The sequence below is a fragment of the Carcharodon carcharias genome, chromosome 6 (assembly GCF_017639515.1).
Source record: "Carcharodon carcharias isolate sCarCar2 chromosome 6, sCarCar2.pri, whole genome shotgun sequence".
Classification (NCBI taxonomy): domain Eukaryota; kingdom Metazoa; phylum Chordata; class Chondrichthyes; order Lamniformes; family Lamnidae; genus Carcharodon; species Carcharodon carcharias.
The window spans coordinates 52,077,726-52,098,916 of record NC_054472.1 but is presented as its reverse complement, the minus strand read 5'-3'; the positions used below and the strand labels follow the sequence as shown (position 1 = coordinate 52,098,916).

The window sequence follows — 21,191 nt, the reverse complement described above, 5'->3', positions numbered from 1 at the left end:
TTATTTATTTATTCTGACTTTGGACAAGGCCTTGTTGAGCGTCATTTAGAATACAGTATGCAGGTATGGTCCCCTCAACTTGTGGGTAATGTTGCAACTTTGAAGAAGGGATCGGGGGTGGAGGGCGAGGGTGGATTCAGGTAGGAGATTGATTTCCAATTTTAAATGTTTTAGCTTTCCAGGTACATCCAGCTTTTCAAGCCTATATTTATTTCAGGAAAGTGAAAACCCAGGAGCAAATAAAGAAGATTGTGTTCACATTGACAAATTACTTCAACTGGATGAATTGGAAAGGACCAATTAAGTAATGCAAGCATGCAACACAGTTCGATGAAAGATGATTTTTCTTTTCCCAGAGAATAAGGTATCTATGGAACAAGTGTCCAGCTTATCCACTGAGTACTTACTTATTGTGTACCTTTAAATGTGAGCTGGGCTAGTTCCTGTCTGGACCAGAGATATACCACAAAAAAGATAGAAGCCAAGTGAAAGAGGCCATGGTCAATTTGATCACCTTTCTCCTTATTGGTTTTTTTGATCACCTTTCTCCTTATTTAACGGTTTAGGGAGTTGAAAAGAGATTTTACAGGGATTGCATCTGTATGGGATGAACCAGCTCTTCCTTTTTCCCTGTTTGACATTTGGATGCAAAACCTTTGATATATAGAATGGATGCTACCTGAACACTCAAAACATTGGAGAGTGACTACCCTGTTTCAGAGTCCTGATATGATAATAATAATCAAGTACCATTACTTCCCCCAAGCTTAATGGAGGAAAAGTTCCATTCTTCTTGGTATAGCTCTTTCCAAGGCATCTAGAAATGTGCATCACAAACTCCATTCCTAAATAGGAGCTTGGTGCCAAGTGGAATAAATTATAATTGGCCAACATAAAAGAGTTTTGAAAATTCTTTCATGGGATCTGATGGCACCAGTAAAGCCAGCATTTGTTGCTCATCCCTAATTGCCCTTGAGAAGGCGGTGAGCCACCTTCTTGAACTGCTGCAATTCATATGGTGTAAGTACACCCATGATGCTGGCAGGGAATTCCAGGATTTTAACCCAGCAACAGTGAAGCAACGGTGAAATGGTTCTGAGTCAGGATAGTGTGTGGCTTGGAGGGGAACTTGCATGTGGTGGTGTTCCATGCATCTGTTGCCCTTATCCATCTAGGTGGTAGAGGTTCTGGGTTTGGAAGGGGCTGTTGAAGGAGCCTTGGTGAGTTGCTGTGGTGCATCCTATATATGGTACACACTGCTGCCTCTGTGCACTGGTGGCAGAGGGAGTGAATGTCTAAGGCGGTGGACGGGTGCCAATCAAGCAGGCTTTTTCAAAGCTTTATTCTTTCACAGGTTGTAGGCATCATTAATTGCCCATCCCAAACAGCCCTTGAGAAGGTGCTGGTGAGCCGCCTTCTTGAACTACCACAGTCCATGTGGTGTAGGTACACCCATAGTGCAGTTAAGAAGAGTTCTGGGTTTTTGACCCAGCGACAATGAAGGAACAGCAATATAGTTCCAAATCAGGATGGTGTGTGGCTTGGCAGGGAACTTGCATGTGGTGGTGTTCCCATGCATCTGCTGCCCTTGTCCTGCTAGAGGTCACAGGTTTAGAAGACGTTGTTGAAAGATCCTTGGTAAGTTGCAGCAGTGCATCTTGTAGATGAGCTGCTTTGTTTTAGATTGTGTCAAGCTTCTTGGGTGCTTTTGGAGTCACACTCATCTGGACAAGTGGAGGGAATTCCATCACACTCCTGACTTGTGCTTTGTAGATGGTGAACAGGCTTGGGGTGTCAGGTAGTGAGTTACTCAGCCATATTCAGTCAAGTGCTGCTTTGATGTCAAGGGCACTTTCACCTCATCTTTTGAGTTCAGCTTTTTTGTTCATGTTTAGACCAAGAATGTAATGAGGTCAGGAGCCAAGCCGCCCTGGCAGAACCCAAACCGAGCACTGGTGAACAGGTCAAAAACAGAATTACCTGGAAAAACTCAGCAGGTCCGGCAGCATCGGCGGAGAAGAAAAGAGTTGACGTTTCGAGTCCTCATGACCCTTCGACCGAACTCAGTTTTTCCAGGTAATTCTGTTTTTGTTTTGGATTTCCAGCATCCGCAGTTTTTTTTGTTTTTATCACTGGTGAACAGGTTACTGCCTTGCAAGTGGAACTTGATAGTACTGTTGACAACACCTTCCATCATTTTGCTGATGATCGAGAGTAGACTGATGGGGCAGAAATTGTCCAGATTGGGTTTGCCCAGCTTCTTGTGGCGAGGACATACCTGGGTAATTTTCCAGATTGTCAGGCACATGCCAGTGTTGTGGCTGTACTGGAACATCTTGTCTAGGAGCGTGGCTAGTTCTGGATCACAAGTCTTCAGTACAACTGCTGGGCTGTTGTCAGGGTCCATAGTCTCTTCAGCTGTTTCTTGATATCACATGGAATGAATTGAACTGGCTGACAACTGGCATCTGTGATGCTGGGGACCTCAGCAGGAGGCATGATCATCCACTCAGATGGTTGAAAATGCTTCAGCCTTGTCTTTTATATTGATGTGCTGGGCTCCTCCATCATTGAGGTTGGGAATATTTGTGGAGCCTGTTAGTTATTTAATTGTCCACCACCATTCATAACTGGATGTGGCAGAGCTTTGATCTGATCCATTGGTTGTGGAATTGTTTAGCTCTGTCAGTTGCATGCTGTTTCCATTGTTTGGCATACATGTAGTCCCATGTTGTAGTCCCAAGTTGACACCTCATTTTTAGGTATGCTTGGTGCTTCTCCTGGCATGCTCTCCTGCACTCTTCTTTGAACCAGGGTTGATCCCATGGCTTGATAGTAATAGTAGAGTGAGGGATATCCTGGATCATGAGGTTACAGATTGTGGTTGAGTACAATTCTGCTGCTGCTGATGGCTCACAGTGCCTCATGGATGCCCAGTTTTGAGTCGCTCGATCTGTTATGAATCTATCCCATTTAGCCACACAAGGTGGACAGGATCCTCAATGTGAAAATGGGACTCATCTCCAGGACGGCTGTGCGGTGTTTACTCCTACTCCATGAGAATACTCTCATGGACAGGTACATCTGTGATAGGTAGATTGGTGAGTGCGAGGTCAAATATGGTTTTCCCTCTTATTGGTTCCTTCACCACCTGCTGCAGGCCCAGTCTGGCAGATATGCCCACCAAAGCTCGGTCAGTAGTGGTGCTGCCGAGCCACATTTGGAGGTGGGCATTGAAGTCCCCCACCCTGACTGAATTCTGTGTTATTGTTACCCTCAGTGCTAGTTCCAAGCTATACAAAGCTTTAATTTAATTACTTGTATTTTAAATTCTCTTGATATGAAGGCCAAAATGCCTAAAATCGGAAATGTTGTGACCAAAAGGTCTACTCTTGGCCATTAACGTTGTTATTTTTTGGTGAATGGCTGGTGCAAGATTATATTCTTTGGCAAGTTGTCTATTTGTGTCATATGTAGGAAAGAACATTGACAAATGACACTTGGCTTGTTGGGTTTTCTGAAGCCAAGCTCTTCTGATTCGGCCTTGGGGATGGGCACTGAGGATTCTTGAGAGAGGACTACAAGAACACAAATGTAATGCACTCGTGATATTTCGTTTATCAGTCTTTAGTCAACATAAGTCGAGTATAATAAATTAACCATGTCTTTCTTGCGTGCTATTGCTGACATTATGATAAATGAATACCCTGGCACAAAATTCACTCTTGGATATTAATTCCTTCTTTATGAACAAGGGACAATATTTGAGGTTTTCCAAAAGAAATATCAAAAGTGCCTTAGCCAAGTCAATGTTTGTTTTTTACCTTTTGCTGATTTCCTCTTCCCTCCTCCCAAAGCTTGTTTCTAAATTTTGATATGGACTCTGAAACCTAACCCTACAATAATCTTTGTTCAATCTACCAGATTTGAGGGTAATGTTCAGTGCATGCATTTTATATCATTGTCCACATCTGAATAATTCTGATCAACTACTCATTATATAACTAAAATGAATTTGCCGAAAATGTAACTGTCCATCCCTATTTATCTTTCGGAAGAGATGTTAAATCGAACCCACCTATCTCATCAGATGAATGTAAAAGATTCCACACCATGATTGTATGATGATCAGGAGAGTTCTCCCAATATCCTGACCAATACTTCTCTCAACCAAAATCATTAAACGGAGATAGAATATCTGGTAATTAAATTAATTCAGTTTGTGAGATCTTGCTGTGTGACTATTGAGGGCAGAATCTCCTGCTCTTGCTGATGAGCTTGGAGGTGGGAAGGGCATATAATTAGATGGAATGGTGGTGTAGTGGAACCTCGCCACCTTCCCAGCTCTGCCAGAATTAAGTTATGGGTCTGAAGGCCCAAGGTCGACCTTCCTGCTCCACTCCCTGCTGAGACCCTTAAGTGGCCAATTAATGACCACTTAAGAGCCTCACCTTGCCACCAGTAATATTAATCCAGTGGTGGGTGGGCTGGTTGACATGCAACATGCACGACAAGTAAAACTGTGCGGCCAGCTAGTCACCTCCGGGTGGTGGGGGTCCTTCGATCAAAGGCACTCAGGGGCCTGATCCGAGAGACTGGACATAGGGAAGGAGGAGGCCCATTGAGTACCACACCCCTGCCCTAGCTGCCGACCCCCCTGCGCCCCTGTCCCCGCAACTCCCCATGCATCTCCCGCTCCCCCACATTACTTCCAATGGCCTGGGTAAGTCTGCAATCCTGGGACTCTGGTGTCTGACCTCCCAGCAGTAGTCACGGACTCCCCAGTGGCACTGCTGAGCACAAGAGCTGCTGGCCTTAGATTGTTTGTCAGCTCTCAGTGGCCGAGACTTTAGCCCTCAGGGTCTTGAATCCAGGGGAAGGCCTGTCGCTGGCTGTGCCATTGCCTGATTGGCTTATGGTTCGTTAGGTAGGCCTTCTTGAACTGAGGCAGCACGGGTCTTTTGCCAGCTCTCCAGCCATCTGGCAAGACCCCTGATACCTCAACAAGATTCCGCCCTGAATGCTGCATTTGCCCATACGACAACAGTCACCATGGTTCAAAAGAATTATTTGGCTGTGAAGTACTCTGAGACATCCTAAGGATGTAAAAGATGTCATATAAATGTAAGTTCTTCCATTCTTTATCTGCTCAAAATGAAGGGTGACCACCTTGTAGTGTGGAAACAATATAGTTAACAGTCAAGCTCCCCAAATTTCCCCTGTAGCAGTTGACTCTCATATGTACATTTGCTTTCCCTGGGAAACCAATAGGCCATGACCTTGAAAAAAACATTGAACTGATAATTTGAATTTTATATTATCCCAGAATATCCAGGCCAAGGTAACTCATGCCACAGGAAAACATTATCAAATGGAATGTTATTGCTGAATCTTTCATTAATGTGCCTCATTTCCTCAAAGTATCATGTTTAACAAACTTAGTGCACTTGCCTGGGTTCAAGGGACCCAATGATGGATATTGGCATCACTTTGGCAACACTCCATTCCAAATATGACAATGTTCATTAATCTGTTTGCTTTACATACTCGGATGGAAATGAAGTATTTTTGTACTTTATGGAGAAGTAATTTTCAGATTGTTCAGTAAGCACATGCTGCTACTGCCATCAAAAGCTACGCTAACTTCAGTGGTACCCTATAGCATAAAGGCTTCTTGTTGAATAATGATGATGTTAATGTTAAAGAAAGTTGCATAGAAACAATGTTCATTACACGGAATGGACTTATTAAATTGCCCGCAGATAACTTTAGTCATCAGCTCTTATAGGTGAAATGTTTTGATTTCCTGTCCTGAATTTCACTGATTAGGTGGGTGACTCGAATTCGGGGGAGGGGGGCGGTGATGGGTAGCGTGGGTGGAATATTCAGGTCGGTGGCACTAATGGGCGGCTGACAGGGCTTCCTCATGGATTTTATGAGGAAGAGCCAATTAAGGGGCAGCAGGTGGGGAAACCAACCAGTGAAGGGTGGCAAGTGGGTCATAGTGCTGGCAACTCACTGTGAAATGCCATTTTTAAAAGTGCATCCACAGCATTCAGGCAGGCTGAGGACACAGGCTACAAGTGGTGAAGGCTGTGGAGGGATGACTTAATCACGATTCAGTGACACCTCCCTGGAAGTACTCCTGCAAGCAGCAAGGCAAAGGAGAGACTGTGAGGAGGAGGCCAGCAAACCTAATGAAGAAGGAATGGCTGGAGATGGCAGAGATGGTGAGTATCCAATGGGTTGGTTGCAAAAACCTGGATCCTGTGCAGGGAGAGATATAATGACCAGATGTGGTCTGGAAAGGTGAGCGGCTTCTACAATTGCAAACAGGAAGCCCAGCATGAATTAAAGGGTACCCATGTAATGTGAGGCCAGGGGGATGGTTAGCTCAGTTGGTTAGAAGGCTAAAGTGTGCAGCAGAATAACACCAACACTGTGGGTTCAATTCCTATACCAGCTGTGATAGTTCACGGAGGCCTGTATTCTTACCTTGCCCCATGCTTGATGTGGACTGGTTCCCCTCAGTTATATAACCAATTGTCTTTTTCTAATGGAGAGAAATGCCTATGGCCCTTCATATCAATGGCTAATTATCTATGAAATGTGAAGCCACGTGGTAACCCCATGCATGAGGCAACACCAAACACCAATGTCCACATTGAGTTCATATGCTCCTGAACCTCATGGTGATTAATGGATGAATGTTGCATAGAAATGGTTGAATGGATATATCACCATGTTATTCCAGGGGCGCGGTTCTGCACATTCACAGTGCCTCTGAGCAACCAGCACAGCTGGGCCATGAGACATGATCTTACATACTTCTGTGCTTGCAGAGTAAGCGCACTCATAATGCCAAGGAGTGCCAACACATGGGAGGTGGAGTGCCAACACATGGGAGGTGGAGTGCCAACACATGGGAGGTGGAGTGCCATTCGTTGCTGTGGTGACACCGATGGAGAAGGCGGCCATGGAAATTAGATAGGTTATGGCAGAGCAGCCTGTTGCTGAGGGTGAGGCAGGAGTGGAATAAATGGAGAATTAGTAAAGCAATGGTTGTGTCCATTGATCCCTCGACCATCTGAGAGGTTTGGTGCCAGTGTGGGCCTTTAATACAACTGAAGTTCCTGATCAAGGGTAGGCACTGGGGAAAGGTGGAGGAGCAGCTGTTTCACTTAAATCATGATTCTCCAGCATGTACAACAGCAGACAGAGGAAGAGATGAGGACTCCTGATACACTGGAAAATCCAGAGGATACAACAGCATCTCAAGGCCCTGCAAAACTTCATTCCAGTGCATCCACCACCAATGCAGAAACACTCACATGGGCTTTGTAGCACGGGTAGAATGGGTGGCACAGTCTGGCGAGTACTGCATAGACAGGCAGGAGGAGGTAACAGAGGCAGTGACAACTGCTGCCACTTCCCTTCAGAGGAGTGAGGAGAGGCCCCATGAGGCTCAGCTTCATGCAGATGCTGAGCTTCGGGTGTCATCAGCAGAGCAACAAATACTTCAGCAGTAGTATGAAATGGGTGAACATCTGTTAGAGGCAGGGCAGTCTCCATGCGCAAGCGATGGTGGAGTCCATCCATGCCATGCGTGGCTTCATATTTCTGGCATGTGAATGAATGGCGTCATCCATTGTGAGAGTGGTGAGTGACATGGAGACACATAGACCATAGAATTGAATAGATGTGGGGTGGTTGCCCAGGAACCTCCATTGCATGGCCTCAAACATGAGATATATGGAGCATTGGGTGGGCAAGATGGGCCAGCTATGCATCTCCTGTTGCCAGGAGGTGAACATGCTGCAGGCAATTACAGCAGTGCATATGGGGCCTGAAAGTTCTGAGGAGGGGCAGGCTGAAGGCAACAGTGGCTCCTCTCAAGGTGCTTTGATTGCTGAATGCAGATCCTCAGGTCCTTTGATGGTAACACGAATGCTGCAGGTTGTTCTGAAGACTGAGGCAGCCCCTGCATAGGTACAGGTGGCCCCAAATGTTCCAGGACCCAGTAGGGCTCAGGCGTCCAGAGGGCTCAAGCCATGGCCATCTCATGCCCTGTCGCAGGAAAGGCAGCTACCTACCTCCACATCAAGTCCTGGCGCAGGAAGTGCACCCCACAGAAATAAACATAAGCAAGTGTGTAAATGCTTGGACTAGCACTTGCCATTTCGCAATTATTGGGTCGTAATTATTTGTTAAATGCAGAAGCTGTTAATGTTTTACAAGAATTAAAGATCTTGACATGCAATGTATAACACACGTATTTATTTTTGTTCATCCATTGGCAGTGGGCAGAGTGGAATCAAATATATGGACGGTCATATATGGATGGTTTGTAAAGGTGAGCATCTCATGACCATCTATGTTAACAGAAGGCCTTGGCACACAGTGCTCACAGATACAGAGGGAGACTAAGGGTCTCTTTGGAAAGGTCAGCAAGGCGCCTCTGGGAAAGAACTTCTTGCTTCATTGCCCCTTGTACCTGACTTCAAGTGAAGCCTCTCCTGATCAAAGAGTTGCAAGTCTCCCTGCCACATGTCACTGCCCAGTGAGTATGGCCGTTGGCACCGTCTGCATCAGCTGGTAGCTGTCGAGGGATCTCATGCTCATCTCCCTCCTCTGAGGATACTGTTTGCTCAGTGTCTTCCTCTGGGCCCAGCACTACTCCTCTCTGGGGTGCCAGGTTGTGCAATGTGCGGCAGATGGTGATGATTTGGGATGACCTTGATTCCCCAGATCTATCGAGGCATCTAAACCTCATCCTCACAAGGTCAATGGCCTGCTGGAAGGCGGCCCTTGTAATCATATGACAGCGGGTGGTACCTGTCCCCTGCTTGTGTGTTGGGGTTGCATACAGGGATCAGAAGCCATGTTTTCAGTGGATACCCTTTGCCCCCCCAGTATTCAGCCACAATGGCATTTTGGTGTCCTGAACAGCTAAGGCAACTGGGGCTGTCTAAGGATGTAGGAACTGTGGCAGCTTCCTGGAAACCTTTCTTTTAAATTCATTCATGGGATGTGAGCGCCGCTGGCTGGGCCAGCATTTATGGTCCATCCCTAATCGCCCTCGAGGAAGTGGTGGTGAGCTGCCTTCTTGAACAACTGCAGTCCATGTGGATTAGGTACACCCATGGTGCTGTTAGGGAGGGAGTTCCAGGATTTTGACCTAGCAACAGTGAAGGAGCTGGCGTATAGTTCCAAGTCAGGATGTTGTATGGCTTGGAGGGCAACTTCCAGGTGGTGGTGTTCCCATCTGTCTGCTGCCCTTGTCCTTCTATTTGGTAGTGGTCATGGGTTTGGAAGGTGCTATATAAGGAGGCTTGGTGAGTTCCTGCAGCGCATCTTGTAGATGGTACACACTGCTGATACTGTGTGTCGGTGGTGGAGGGAGTGAATGTTTGTGGATGTGGTGCCAATCAAACAGGCTGCTTTGTCCTGTATGGTGTCAAGCTTTGAGTGCTGTTGGAGCTGCACTCATCCAGGCAATTGGAGAGTAATCCATCACACTCCTGACTTGTGCCTTGTAGATGGTGGACAAGCTTTGGGGAGTCAGGAGATGAGTTACTCACCACATGATTCCTTGCCTCTGACCTGCTCTTGTAGCCACAGTATTTATATGGCTAGTCCAGTTCAATTTCTGGTCAATGGTAACCCTCAGGAAGTAGATAGTGGTGACGGCAACGCCATTGAATGTCAAGGGACGATGGTTATATTCTCTCTTGTTGAAGATGGTCGTTTGTGTAGCGTGAATGTTACTTGCCACTTGTCAAGCCTGGATATTGACCAGGTCTTACTGCATTTGGACATGGACTGCTGACAGGAGTCAGGAACGGTGCTGAACTTTGTGCAATCATCAGCGAACATCCCCACTTCTGACCTTACAATGGAAGGAAAGTCATTGATGAAGCAGCTGAATATGGTTGGGCTGAGGATATTATTGAGAAATGCCTGCAGCAATGTCCTGAAACTGAGATGATTGACCTCCAGCAACCGCAACCATATTCCTTTGTACTAGGTATGACTCTAATCAGTGGAAAATTTTCCTCCTGATTCCCATTGACTCCAGTTTTGCTAGGGCTCATTGATGTCACACCCGGTCAAATGCTGCCTTGAAGTCAAGGCCAGTCCCTCTCACCTCACCTCAGAGGCTCAGCTCTTTTGTCCATGTTTGAACCAAAACTGTATGAGGTCAGGAGCTGAGTGGCCCTGGTGGAACCCAAACCGAGCATCAGTGAACAGGTTATTGCTAAGTAAGTGCCTGATGGGGCAGTAATTGGCCGGGTTGGATTTGTCCTGCTTTTTGTGTACAGGACAAACCTGGGTAATTTTCCACATTGCCGGATAGATGCCAGTGTTATATCTGTACTGGTACAGGGGTGCGGAAAGCTCTAGAGCACAAGTCTTCAGTACTATTGCTGGAATATTGTCAGGGCCCATAGCCTTTGCAGTATCCAGTGCCTTCAGCTGTTTCTTGATATCATGTGGAGTGAATTAAATTGACTGAAGACTGGCATCTGTGATGCTGGGGACCTCTGGAGGAGGCGAAGATGGATCATCCACTCAGCACTTCTGGTTGAAGGTTGTTGTGAATGCTTCAGCCTTGTCTTTTGCACTGATGTGCTGGGCTCCCCCATCATTAAGGATGGGGATATTTGTGGAGTCTCCTCCACCAGTGAGTTGTTTACTTGTCCACTAACATTCATAACTGGATGTGGCAGGACTGCAGAGGTTGTGGAATTGCTTACGCTGCCTATCACTTGCTGCTTATGCTGTTTGGCATGCAAGTAGTCCTGTGTTATAGCTTCACCAGGTTGGCACTTTACTTTTAGGTATGTCTGATTGCTGCTCCTGGCATGCCGTCCTGCACTCTTCATTGAACCAGGGTTGATCCCCTGGCTTGATGGTAATGGTAGAGTGGGGGATATACCGGATAGCAACTGCTTAGGGTGGTCACAGACTGCTTGAATATTCAGGAAATGAAACACCTTTCTGTTCATAAAGCCACCTGGCTGCTCTGAGGGAGCCTTGATTGTCACATGTGTACAGCCAATGATCCCCTGCACCTAGGGAAATCCAGCCATGGCCCCAAAGTTGACTGTCCTCTCAGCCCAACTAATCTGATCCATTGTGAACTTGATATATTGGCTAGTCAAATTGTACATGGCATCCATGGCCTCCTTTGTGCTGCAATGGGTCTCTGACTGAGTGGTACCACATAAATCTCTACATAGGCTCTTATTGCCCATCTGCAGCTTCCCTTTGAGAACGCAACAATGGGTATACTTAAACCATTGTATTCTGTGTGGCGAAGGCATCTCCATAATGCTATGAGGTAGGGAGCTCCAAGATTTTTATCCATTAATGATGGAAAATCATGTCCAATTTTGGATGGTCTGACTTGGAAGGGAATTTGGAAGTGGTCGTGTTCTCACACACCTGCAGTCCTTGTCCTTCTAGGTGGTGGGAGTTACAGGTTTGGGAGGTGCTGTCAAAGAGGCCTTGGCAATTTGCTGCAGTGTATTCTGTAGGCAATGCACAAAAGGTACAGTGATGATAAAAGCAGTAGATGTTTAAGCCAGTGGAGGAGCTGTGGACCAGGGCTCTACCCGGTCTAAAATGACAAAAATGTGCAAGAAGTTACTCATTGTTCCTGAAGTAAATCAAGGAAAAATATACACCAAGTTTGTTTCATTGGTGCTAGGCAGTTATGAAATAAAAGCTCGAAGAGTACAAGGATTAAAATGCATTTGCTTAAGCGTTTAAATGTGATGATCATTTCCTCCAAACAGGACAGTAAGCTTTAGCAAGTAAAGAGCAAGGCAACGAACAGGAAGAGACTCACAGTGCACTTGTGTGGCTTTTCCCCTGTATGTCGCCTCATATGCACCACAAGCATGTACTGGGCTTTAAATGGCTTCTGTTCTCGAGAGCAATCCTGCCATCGGCACACAAACTCTTTCTTCTCTCCATGGATGTGGTCGTTATTGATGTGCTGGATTGGGAAATAAAAGGACAAAGTATCAATACACAACATGTTACCTCATCCACAAACAAAAATTGATTAACAATGTCCTACACACTGGGATCTGTAAATTGTTATAGCACCCTCTTGTGGCTATTGTCTCTGTATGTATATAAACCAAGAACCACAATAAAGCAGTTCAGCTGGGCACTAGAACTCCATGTGTATGCAACAGTGTTTTTGTCCATCTAAGATATCACAACCTCTTACATACTGGGATAAAATTCTGTAAATAAATTCAAAGTATATCAAACACTTGTAGCCTACTCCTCTTAATTCAAAGTTGCTTAATTCAAATTATCGAATAATTCACCACTATTTTAGTTTATGCACCTCCTCAAAGGTTGTTCCAATCATCCACTGTTACTTCAGTTGTAAAACTGCAGAACTGGCATCAATGGCTGTTTGTGCCATTTCTCTGGGAATTAAACCAATATTCCACCAAGGTTTAGCCAGAGATTGGGGAAACCATTTAGAATTTCTACTCCCACAGTGCATTGTAATTATTGCAAGAAAGCACCTTAAGGGAAGAAATCCAAATTACTAGAAACATTCAGTTGATTTTTTTCAATGAAAGCATCAGTTTTATGTATGGTTTAGTATCATGAAAATCTGTCAAGGTTCTCATTCATGCCATCAATGAACAGATTGCTATTAAATAAAAAGCACTTCTACGATAATTGCCTGAATGATATATTGTTGAATCAGAGGTTGGGAAAATGTAGCCTAAACGCTTGCTATTTCTCACAGAGCATCACCAGAAATGATAGGAGTGTTTGCAGTACTGTAATGGCACCAGAAGAGGGCTCATTTGTTTCACTTTTGGAAGTGAAAAGGAAGAAGTAAATCCGAGGCTTTCTGAATGGATTTTCTACAACTGCACCTTTAAAGACACTTAATTTTGGTCACATTTTGCCCCATTGTGCATTTTTTTTAAAACCAGGGGATGCCAAGTGATGGTCGACACATTAAGAATGTTGCCATGAAAACAAAAGTGAAACCACAATTAAGAAGCATTAAGAAGTGTTAGAAACAATGTCATGCCAAACACCCCCTTGGTAAACAGACAGGGTTCTTTATGACAGTCATTCCTTTTGTAATTTTCTTAGCCTATGGAATGGTTTCAGTGCACTCACTGACAATAAAGAAAGGCCAGTTGTGCTCAGTTACCCAATGCTTTATAACCTCATCTGAATATTTGCCAGCTTCATCAGTTTTATAACTACAGATTGAACTGAATTCCTTCGCCTGCTTCTACTGCTGCTATTTTGATACACTGGATATAGACAGAATATTTCCTTTTGTGGGGAAGAGCATAACTAGAGGCCATCAATATAAGGTACCATAAATTGCGGCATACAAGGTGACCCAGCATATAAGATGATGGCCCCAAAAATCATATTTTTGCATATACTCGGCATATAAACTGAACTCACTACCCCCTACCTTCTCAGCCACATCATACTACACTCGCATTAGTAGTCAGACTCAATTTTTCCCACCACTAATGGATGCTTTACTTAATGGTACCTCACAGCTGGGTGCAAGGGTTCAAGCTAGTGATAAAGGCAGTGTTGTGAAGATGAGTGCTGAGTTCAAGAGCCACCTACACAAAGCAGACCTTGTGTGATGAAGGACAAAGATGGCAACCACCCACATCCATACTCAGTGTATAAGGCAACTCCATTTTTGGAGAGATTTTTCAAAGCTTCAAAGGTCAACTTGTACAACTTATATGCCGACATCTATGGTAGTCACCAAGAAATCCAACAGGGAGTTCTAAGAAGCTTCTTTGCCAAAAGTGGCAAGAATGTGGAACTATACCAGAGGGAGTGGTTGAAGTTAATAGTATAGATGCATTTAAGGGGAAGCTAGACAAACATTTGTGGGAGAAGGGAATAGATGGTTACAATGATAGCATTCGAGCAAAAAGTTAGGAGGAGGCTTGAGTGGAACACAAACACCAACACTGACTGATTGGGCCGAATGGTTTGTTTCTCTGCTATATATCCTATGTAATCTGTTGGTTGTGATTTTGCATGAACAATACCTACAATGAAACACAAAACTGATAAATTAAAAATAATTTTATACCACATCGGATGGTGGATTTCCATCAATTACTTTGTGTTTGTTACAGAATTGAGTAATAGAATCTTACAGCACAGGAGGCTGTTCAGCCTATTATGCCTGTGCTAACTCTTTGAAAGAACTAACTAGTTAATCCCACTCAGCTGCTCTTTTCCCACAGCCCTGCAAATGTTTCCCTTTTCAAGAATTGATCCAATTCCCTTTTGAAAGTTACTATTAAATCTGCTTCCACCAAACTTTGAGACAGTACATTCCAGATCATAACAAATATCTGCATTAAAAAAGATCCTCTTCTCCCATCAGACTCTTTGCCAATTATTTTTAATCTTAAAACTTTAAATTGTCGAGGAGATGTAACTATGATTGTGGAGAGGAAAAAGACCTCAAGCCTATTGTTGGAACCAAACCATAAGCTGCTTCGCCATGTGATTGACATGTAACATGCTCTCATCTAATTCTTATTATGTGAAAAATTATTTACCTTATGTATGATATTTCCATGAGATGTGAGATATCAGGCCAGTCCAGGTAGGGGGCATTAATTCAAATTCTATGGCTTTTCACTGCACATCCTTTGCATCTTCATTCTCCAAAAACCTGCACTTGCCAATGTTAGCTTCAGATTCAGGATATTTTCAATATTTCAGCAATAGGTCATAAATCATGCAGCATCTTCATAGGTGAGATTTCAATGTATGAAAATACCAGGTTACCTCTGTAAGGTACCTCCTTAAGGGCAAAAGTCTTTTCAAAAAACAAAAATTAGATTCTGTGATTTGTCTAACTCCATATACTCACCTTTGCTCCATATCCCTACATGCCTTTGGATAACAAAAATCTGTCAATCTCAGATTTAAAGGTAACAATTGATCTGACATCAATTGCCATTTGAGGAAGAGAGTTTCAAACTTCGAGCAGCCTTTACATGTAGAAATGTTTCCTAATTTCACTCCTGAAAGATCTTGCTCTAACTTTTGGAATATGCCCCCTAGTCTAAGACTCCCCAACTAGCAGAAATAGTTTCTATCTACCCTATATGCTTCTCTGAAGAAGGGTCATACGGACTCAAAACGTTAACTCTGTTTCTCTCTCCACAGATGCTGCTAATCTTGCTGAGCTCTTCCAGCATTTTCTGTTTTTGTCTCTTAATACCTTGCAAGCTATGATCAGTTTACCCCTTAAATTCAAGGGAATACAACTCTGGTTTGTGTAATCTCTCTTGTAATTTAACCCTTGAAGTCCATATTGATAAATCCACACTGAACTCATCCAAGGTCAATGGCCCAGATTTTCGCTCCCGGGGCAGGTAGCATGAGTCGGGAAATTTCCAGGCTCACCCCACCTGCTTCGGGAGAAACCCCCTACCTTATGGCATGCAGGCTGGTGAAATGGCACGCCTCAGTTCTCTGGGACTTTGTCCCAGTCATTTTGTTAAATTTTAGGTCCTCTAGCCCTCACCCCTCACCATCCCCATCCACTCCCCATGCCAGCTCCATGTTCCCATGCCAAACTAATGTTAACTCATGCCCTCACACACCCCATGGTCCTTTATAGCCCCATGCCAATGTAATACCAACTCTTGCCAACCCAGCCAACACCCTTGGCCCTTAAGCTCTGCATGCCAAGTCACCCAGTATTCAAGATGGACAGCTCTCAGGAGCATGTTGAGATGGAATGAAATGGAGATCTAAATATCTATTACAATCTTCACTATAGCAAAAAAACCCCCCCCCCATTCATGCAAGTCCATTTAAAACTTTCAAATCTCCTCAAGTGATTAATTCCTCCTAAAAACAAACTTCTTTTCATAACCCCACATCAAAGACAATCCTTTAATCACCTCTCTGAGCTGTCAATCAAACTGTGAACTTGGGACTGTCTTGCCAAGATAATTATGGCTTGTGGAAAGCAGCCAAGCATTCATAATGACATAATGATAGCCCTTGAGGAAATGGCAACAAACAGCTATTGGCTTTTCAATTCTCATGGGCACAGGCAACCTTTTTTTTTAATTTTTAAGGAGCTGGGGATTTAAATAACTTCACATCATGACAGTTCTACAGGCCTTATCTACCCTTCCAAGAGTATTTACATTCATTCTAAAAACATGTAACTCATACACTGAGGGGTAAAGTCCTTGCTACAGCAAAAATGAGGTCTGCTTGAACTCAGCCCTGAATTCAAATGACCTTGCTCAGTTTGGGTTCCCCTCATGGGAATCATGCATGTGCCTTTTCCCCTACCAGCAAAAATGGGATTTATTGGAAATAGGGGCAGGACTTCTGCATCCAGATCCCGCCTGTCAATTTTAAAGGTTCACTGAGTCTCATGACTTCATGACAATCCAGGCTAATACGTCCAGAACTGCTCTCATCATTCCAGGAGCAATCTAACCAGGGCTTTGTACAGATGCAGCATGGTTTCATCTGGTGTATTTGATATAAAGCATTCCATTAGCCTTTTTGATTATTTTCTGTATCTGTTCATGAGGTTTTAATGATTTGTGTAACCCAAGTCTCTTTGACCCTCTACTGATTCCAGCTTTTCACCATTTAGAAATTACACTCTTCTATCCTTTTTAGGTCCCAAATGAATGACCTTGTATTTGCCCAAGTGGAAATCCAATTGACCCAGTCTTGCCCATTCACCGAATCTATTGATATCAATATCTCTGTAACTTTATGTTTTCAACAAGACTGCTTAAAATGTCACTATCTTTGGGTCATCAGCAACTTTATTCCATCAACTAGCTCATTAATAAATATGGTGAGTAGTTGAGAGCCTAACACAGTTCTTAGTGGCAGGGGACAGAGAGTAGGGATTATGGCAGGTAAACTAATTGGCAAGATGTGACTAGCGGTCTCCCCCACACAGCCAATTTTCTAACCAGGTCAATAATATGCCTTCAGTTTCAACTTCAACTTCAGCTAATGAGCTTCAACTTCAGCTAACAATCTCTTGTAAGGGGCTCTATCAAATGCCTACTGGAAGTCCATATAAATAACACCCATAGACATTATCCTCTCCATTATTTATTTACTTCTTCAAAACATTCAAATAGATTTATCAGGCATGACCAACCCTTTACAAATTGAAACTGGCTCTCTCTGATCAGCTGAAAGTTTTCATGATGTTCGGCAACCCTATCCTTATTTATAGAATCTAGAATTTTCTGACAACAGATGGCAGGCTAACTAGCCTATAATTCCTTGCTTTCCCTCTCTCACCTTTCTTAAATAGTGGTGTGGCCTGTGCAATTTTCTGACCTAAAGAAACAGTTCTTGAATAGTTAGGGCATGTGCAATGTTCTTGCCTATTTACTTTAAAACCTGGGATAGAAACCATCTATTCCTGGGGTCTTGTCACTTTTTAGTACTGTTATTTTCTTAATTACTATTCATTTGCTAATGTTAATTTTGGTGAGTCAAGAACACAAGAATTAGGAGCAAGAGTAGGCCATTCAGTCCCTCAAGACTGTTCCGCCATTCGATAAGATCATGGCTGATCTGATTGTGGCCTGAACTCCACTTTTTTGTCTGCCCCCACCTGCACCCTGCCCCCCAATAACCCTTGATTCCTTTGTCCATCAAAAATTTATCTAACTCAGCCTTGAATAAATTCAATGACCCTGCCTCCACTGCTCTCTGGGGAAGAAAATTCCACATACTAATGACTTTAGCAACTTTCTCAGCTCAGGCTTAAATGGGAGACCCCTAATTTTTAAACTGTGTCCCCTGGTTCTAGACTCTCCCACAGGGGGAAATGTTCTTTAATCATCCACCCTGTCAAGTCCACTCAGGGTCTTATATGTTTCAGTAAGATCACCCTTCATTATTTTAAACTCCGATGGGTATAGACCCAACCTGCTCAACATTTCCTCATAAAATAATCCCTTCATGATTTGTTGCTTTACCTATTAACAGATTTTCCCAGTTTACTGTGAATAGTCTGACTCATCCATTTGAAGTCAGCCTTACCTAAATCTAAAATCTTATTACCTGTTTCCATGTTTCTTCCTTTCAAACACTACTCTGAACTTGATCATATTATGTTCGCTAATGGATATATGATCACACAGCTTTAAGCTGTTAACTAAACCTGGCTCATTACTAATTATTAAATTTAAAATGGCATGCCCCTGACTGGTTCTAAGGCATATTGCTGCACAAATCTATCTTGGACACATTCAAGAAATTCACTATCTTTCTGACATTGTTAGTCTGCTTATCCAAATCTATGTGGAAGTCAGAATCCTTTATTAAAACCATTCTGTCTTTGCTACATGCTTGTCTAATCTCTACAGTTATACATTCTACCACTTCACATCTGCTACCACCAGAAGAACTACACGCACTAGAGTTTTAAATTGTTTCTATTAATTTTAACCATAAAGTCTCCAATACCTACTTAACTTTCATTATATCCTCTCTTACCATTAAAGTGATTTCATTTAAGGGAGGTGGTGGCATAGTGGTATTGTCACTGGATAGTACTCCAGATACCCAGGGTAATGCTGCAGGGATGGTAATCCAGGTAATGCTCCAGCAGATGGTGAAATTTGAAAGTAAAAAAAATCTGGAATTAAAAGTCTAATGATGATCATGAAACCATTGTTGATTGTCTGGTTCACTAATGTCCTTTAGAGAAAGAGATCTGCCATTCTTATGTCTACATGTGGCTCCAGACTTCCAATGCCTAGCAAGCCACTCAGTTTTCAAGGGCAATTAAGGATGAGCAATAAATGCTGTCCCAGCCAGCAACACCCGCATGAACGAATAAAAAAAAAATCCTCAATCACTAAGGTTACGCCTCCCCCACATTACCATTTCCCCTACCTCTCCTATAATCCTTATAATCTTGTATATTTAGATCACAATCTGACATCTTGTGGCCATATAGTCACTTTCATGCCATACCCTCCAAGTTCAATTTGCACCTGCAATTCATTCAATTTGTTCATTATATTCCATGTATTTGTCTAAAGAATTCTGACTTGCGTCACATACTCTACCCTACTGCTCTAAAGTTTTACACACATGCTTCTTATTTTTCTCTTCTAGTTTAATTACTCTACATCTTTTAAAATTCCCTTTACTTGTAGAGTCTAAAGCACAATATCTAACTGTTACTCTACTCTTTTCCCTTGTGGTTGTTTTCAAATTTATCTATGCCACTTTTTTCACTCCAATTTACTAATTTAAAGTCCTTGTGACTGTTCTATTTATCCTTTCCAATCAGAAAGCTGGACCCACCTTGTTCAGCTAGAGCCTGTCCCAATGGTACATTTCCTTCCTGTCCCAATGCTGGTGCCATTAGCCGATTAAATGGAAACCCTCTTTTCCACAACACTTCTTTAGCCACATGTTCACCTCTCTAATCTGATTAGCCTGAGACGAATTTGCATGTGACTTGGGTAATAATAGAGATATAACCCTCAAGGTCCTGCTCTTTAATTTAGCTCCTAGATATCAAGCCCATCATTAACTAACTAGCAGATGTTAACAACATCTGGTGACTTGACAGGCACTTTTAAAATCTTTATTTATAGAGTATCTATGCTGCAGAAATTTACCAGATGAGGGAAGAGCAAAAAATTCAAATACATATAATAGTTGTAGATTATACTCTCAGGATAAAATAAAATGCACCACTATTGTATGTCACATACCGTGACACCATCAACATTGAAAACACCGATCACAGCGCTACCTAGATGTATATCAGATACTTCTTCTGATACTTTCAATGAAATATGCCCCCCAAGAATCCACTTTGATCAGCCAGTTCTTCTGATCAGTAGTGATACTGCGTGCATCACTGCTCACTGTGGGGTCCCTTTCTAACTTGGAACTCCCTTCCTAACAGCACTGTGGGTGTATCTACGCCACTGGGACTGCAGCAATTCAAGGCAGCAGCTCACTATTACCTTCTCATAGGCAATTAGGGGCTGGCGATAAATACTGGCTGAGCCAGGGACGCCCAAATCCTGTGAATGAATAAGAAAAAAGATAATTGCGCACTTACCTTTGGGAATTCTGATCCTGGCTGGAATGACAAAGCCATGGCGCAGTGATCCAGCAGAAACTGCTGAAGGACAGCACAGGACACAACATGAGCTGCCATATTCAAGTCTTTCAGTGGGCTTAGGGAGTTGCTGAGTGAATGAGCAGGTGGGTGGGTGAGTGAATGGGTGAGTGAGTGGATGGATGAATGAGTGGGTGGGTGAGTCAGTGCGTGGGTGAGCGTGGGAGAATTTATTTGGAATGGGCAATAATGCTGGCCTACCCGGCAACACCCCCATCCTATGAAAGGATATTAAAAAGAGTGGGCGAGTGAGTGAGTGAGTAGTTCGGCGATGGGGGGTGGCTGGTTGAGTCGAGGGTCAGTAGCTGGGTCAGGGGTTGTTGGGTAGTTGGGTCAGAGAGGTGCGTAGTCAGGTCGGGGTGTTGGTGGTGTGGGGGTATATGTGTGGGAGGTGGTGGGTTCGATTGCACTACTAATTGCTGAGTTACGCCAAAGATCAAACATTCTAACAATTTTAGGAGAAGTACCCTGTTAAGTAGCACGTATCTAGCCCAAGCCTCTGACCCTGAGCTCAGTGCAAGAAACATTCTCGGTGAATCCTGGGCAGCGCAAATGAGCCCATTGGAAGTTTAAATTTCCTGGGCAATTATGTTTGCAAGTCAGGACTTCCTCAGGGTTCTAATGCACACCAGCAACATAAATTCCATGCCACTAGCAATACTGGAAGATCTGGCTCAATATAAAATAGAATTTTTCTGCTGCAAGATTAGCCAATATATTAAGTTTGAAATCACAATTTTAAAATCACAACCTTAGCGCTGCTATTGTAGCCAGTGCTCTCCTGCAATTGGCACAAATTTCATTACAATAATTAAGATGTGCAAATATAACATGAGGAGGATCTCAACATTTTATTTTATTTCTATAATTTTGAACTATAGCATATCATTTAAATGCCCAAGAAATTACAACTTTCTTTTATTTAATTGATTGAGAAGGCAAGGTAAAAGGAAACTTAACATAATGCTCATGCGATAATAAG

At 43.3% G+C, this 21,191-nt stretch overlaps 1 protein-coding gene across 1 annotated transcript in view; it reads right to left on the bottom strand.

Moving 5' to 3' along the window:
* The window catches only part of gli3 (GLI family zinc finger 3), a 365,141-nt gene that overhangs the window by 25,650 nt on the left and 318,300 nt on the right, over positions 1 to 21,191 (bottom strand). The window contains exon 10 of the mRNA XM_041190490.1: positions 11,855 to 12,004. Within this exon, the coding sequence (XP_041046424.1) occupies positions 11,855 to 12,004 (150 nt within the window). The remainder of the gene's footprint in view (positions 1 to 11,854; positions 12,005 to 21,191) is intronic.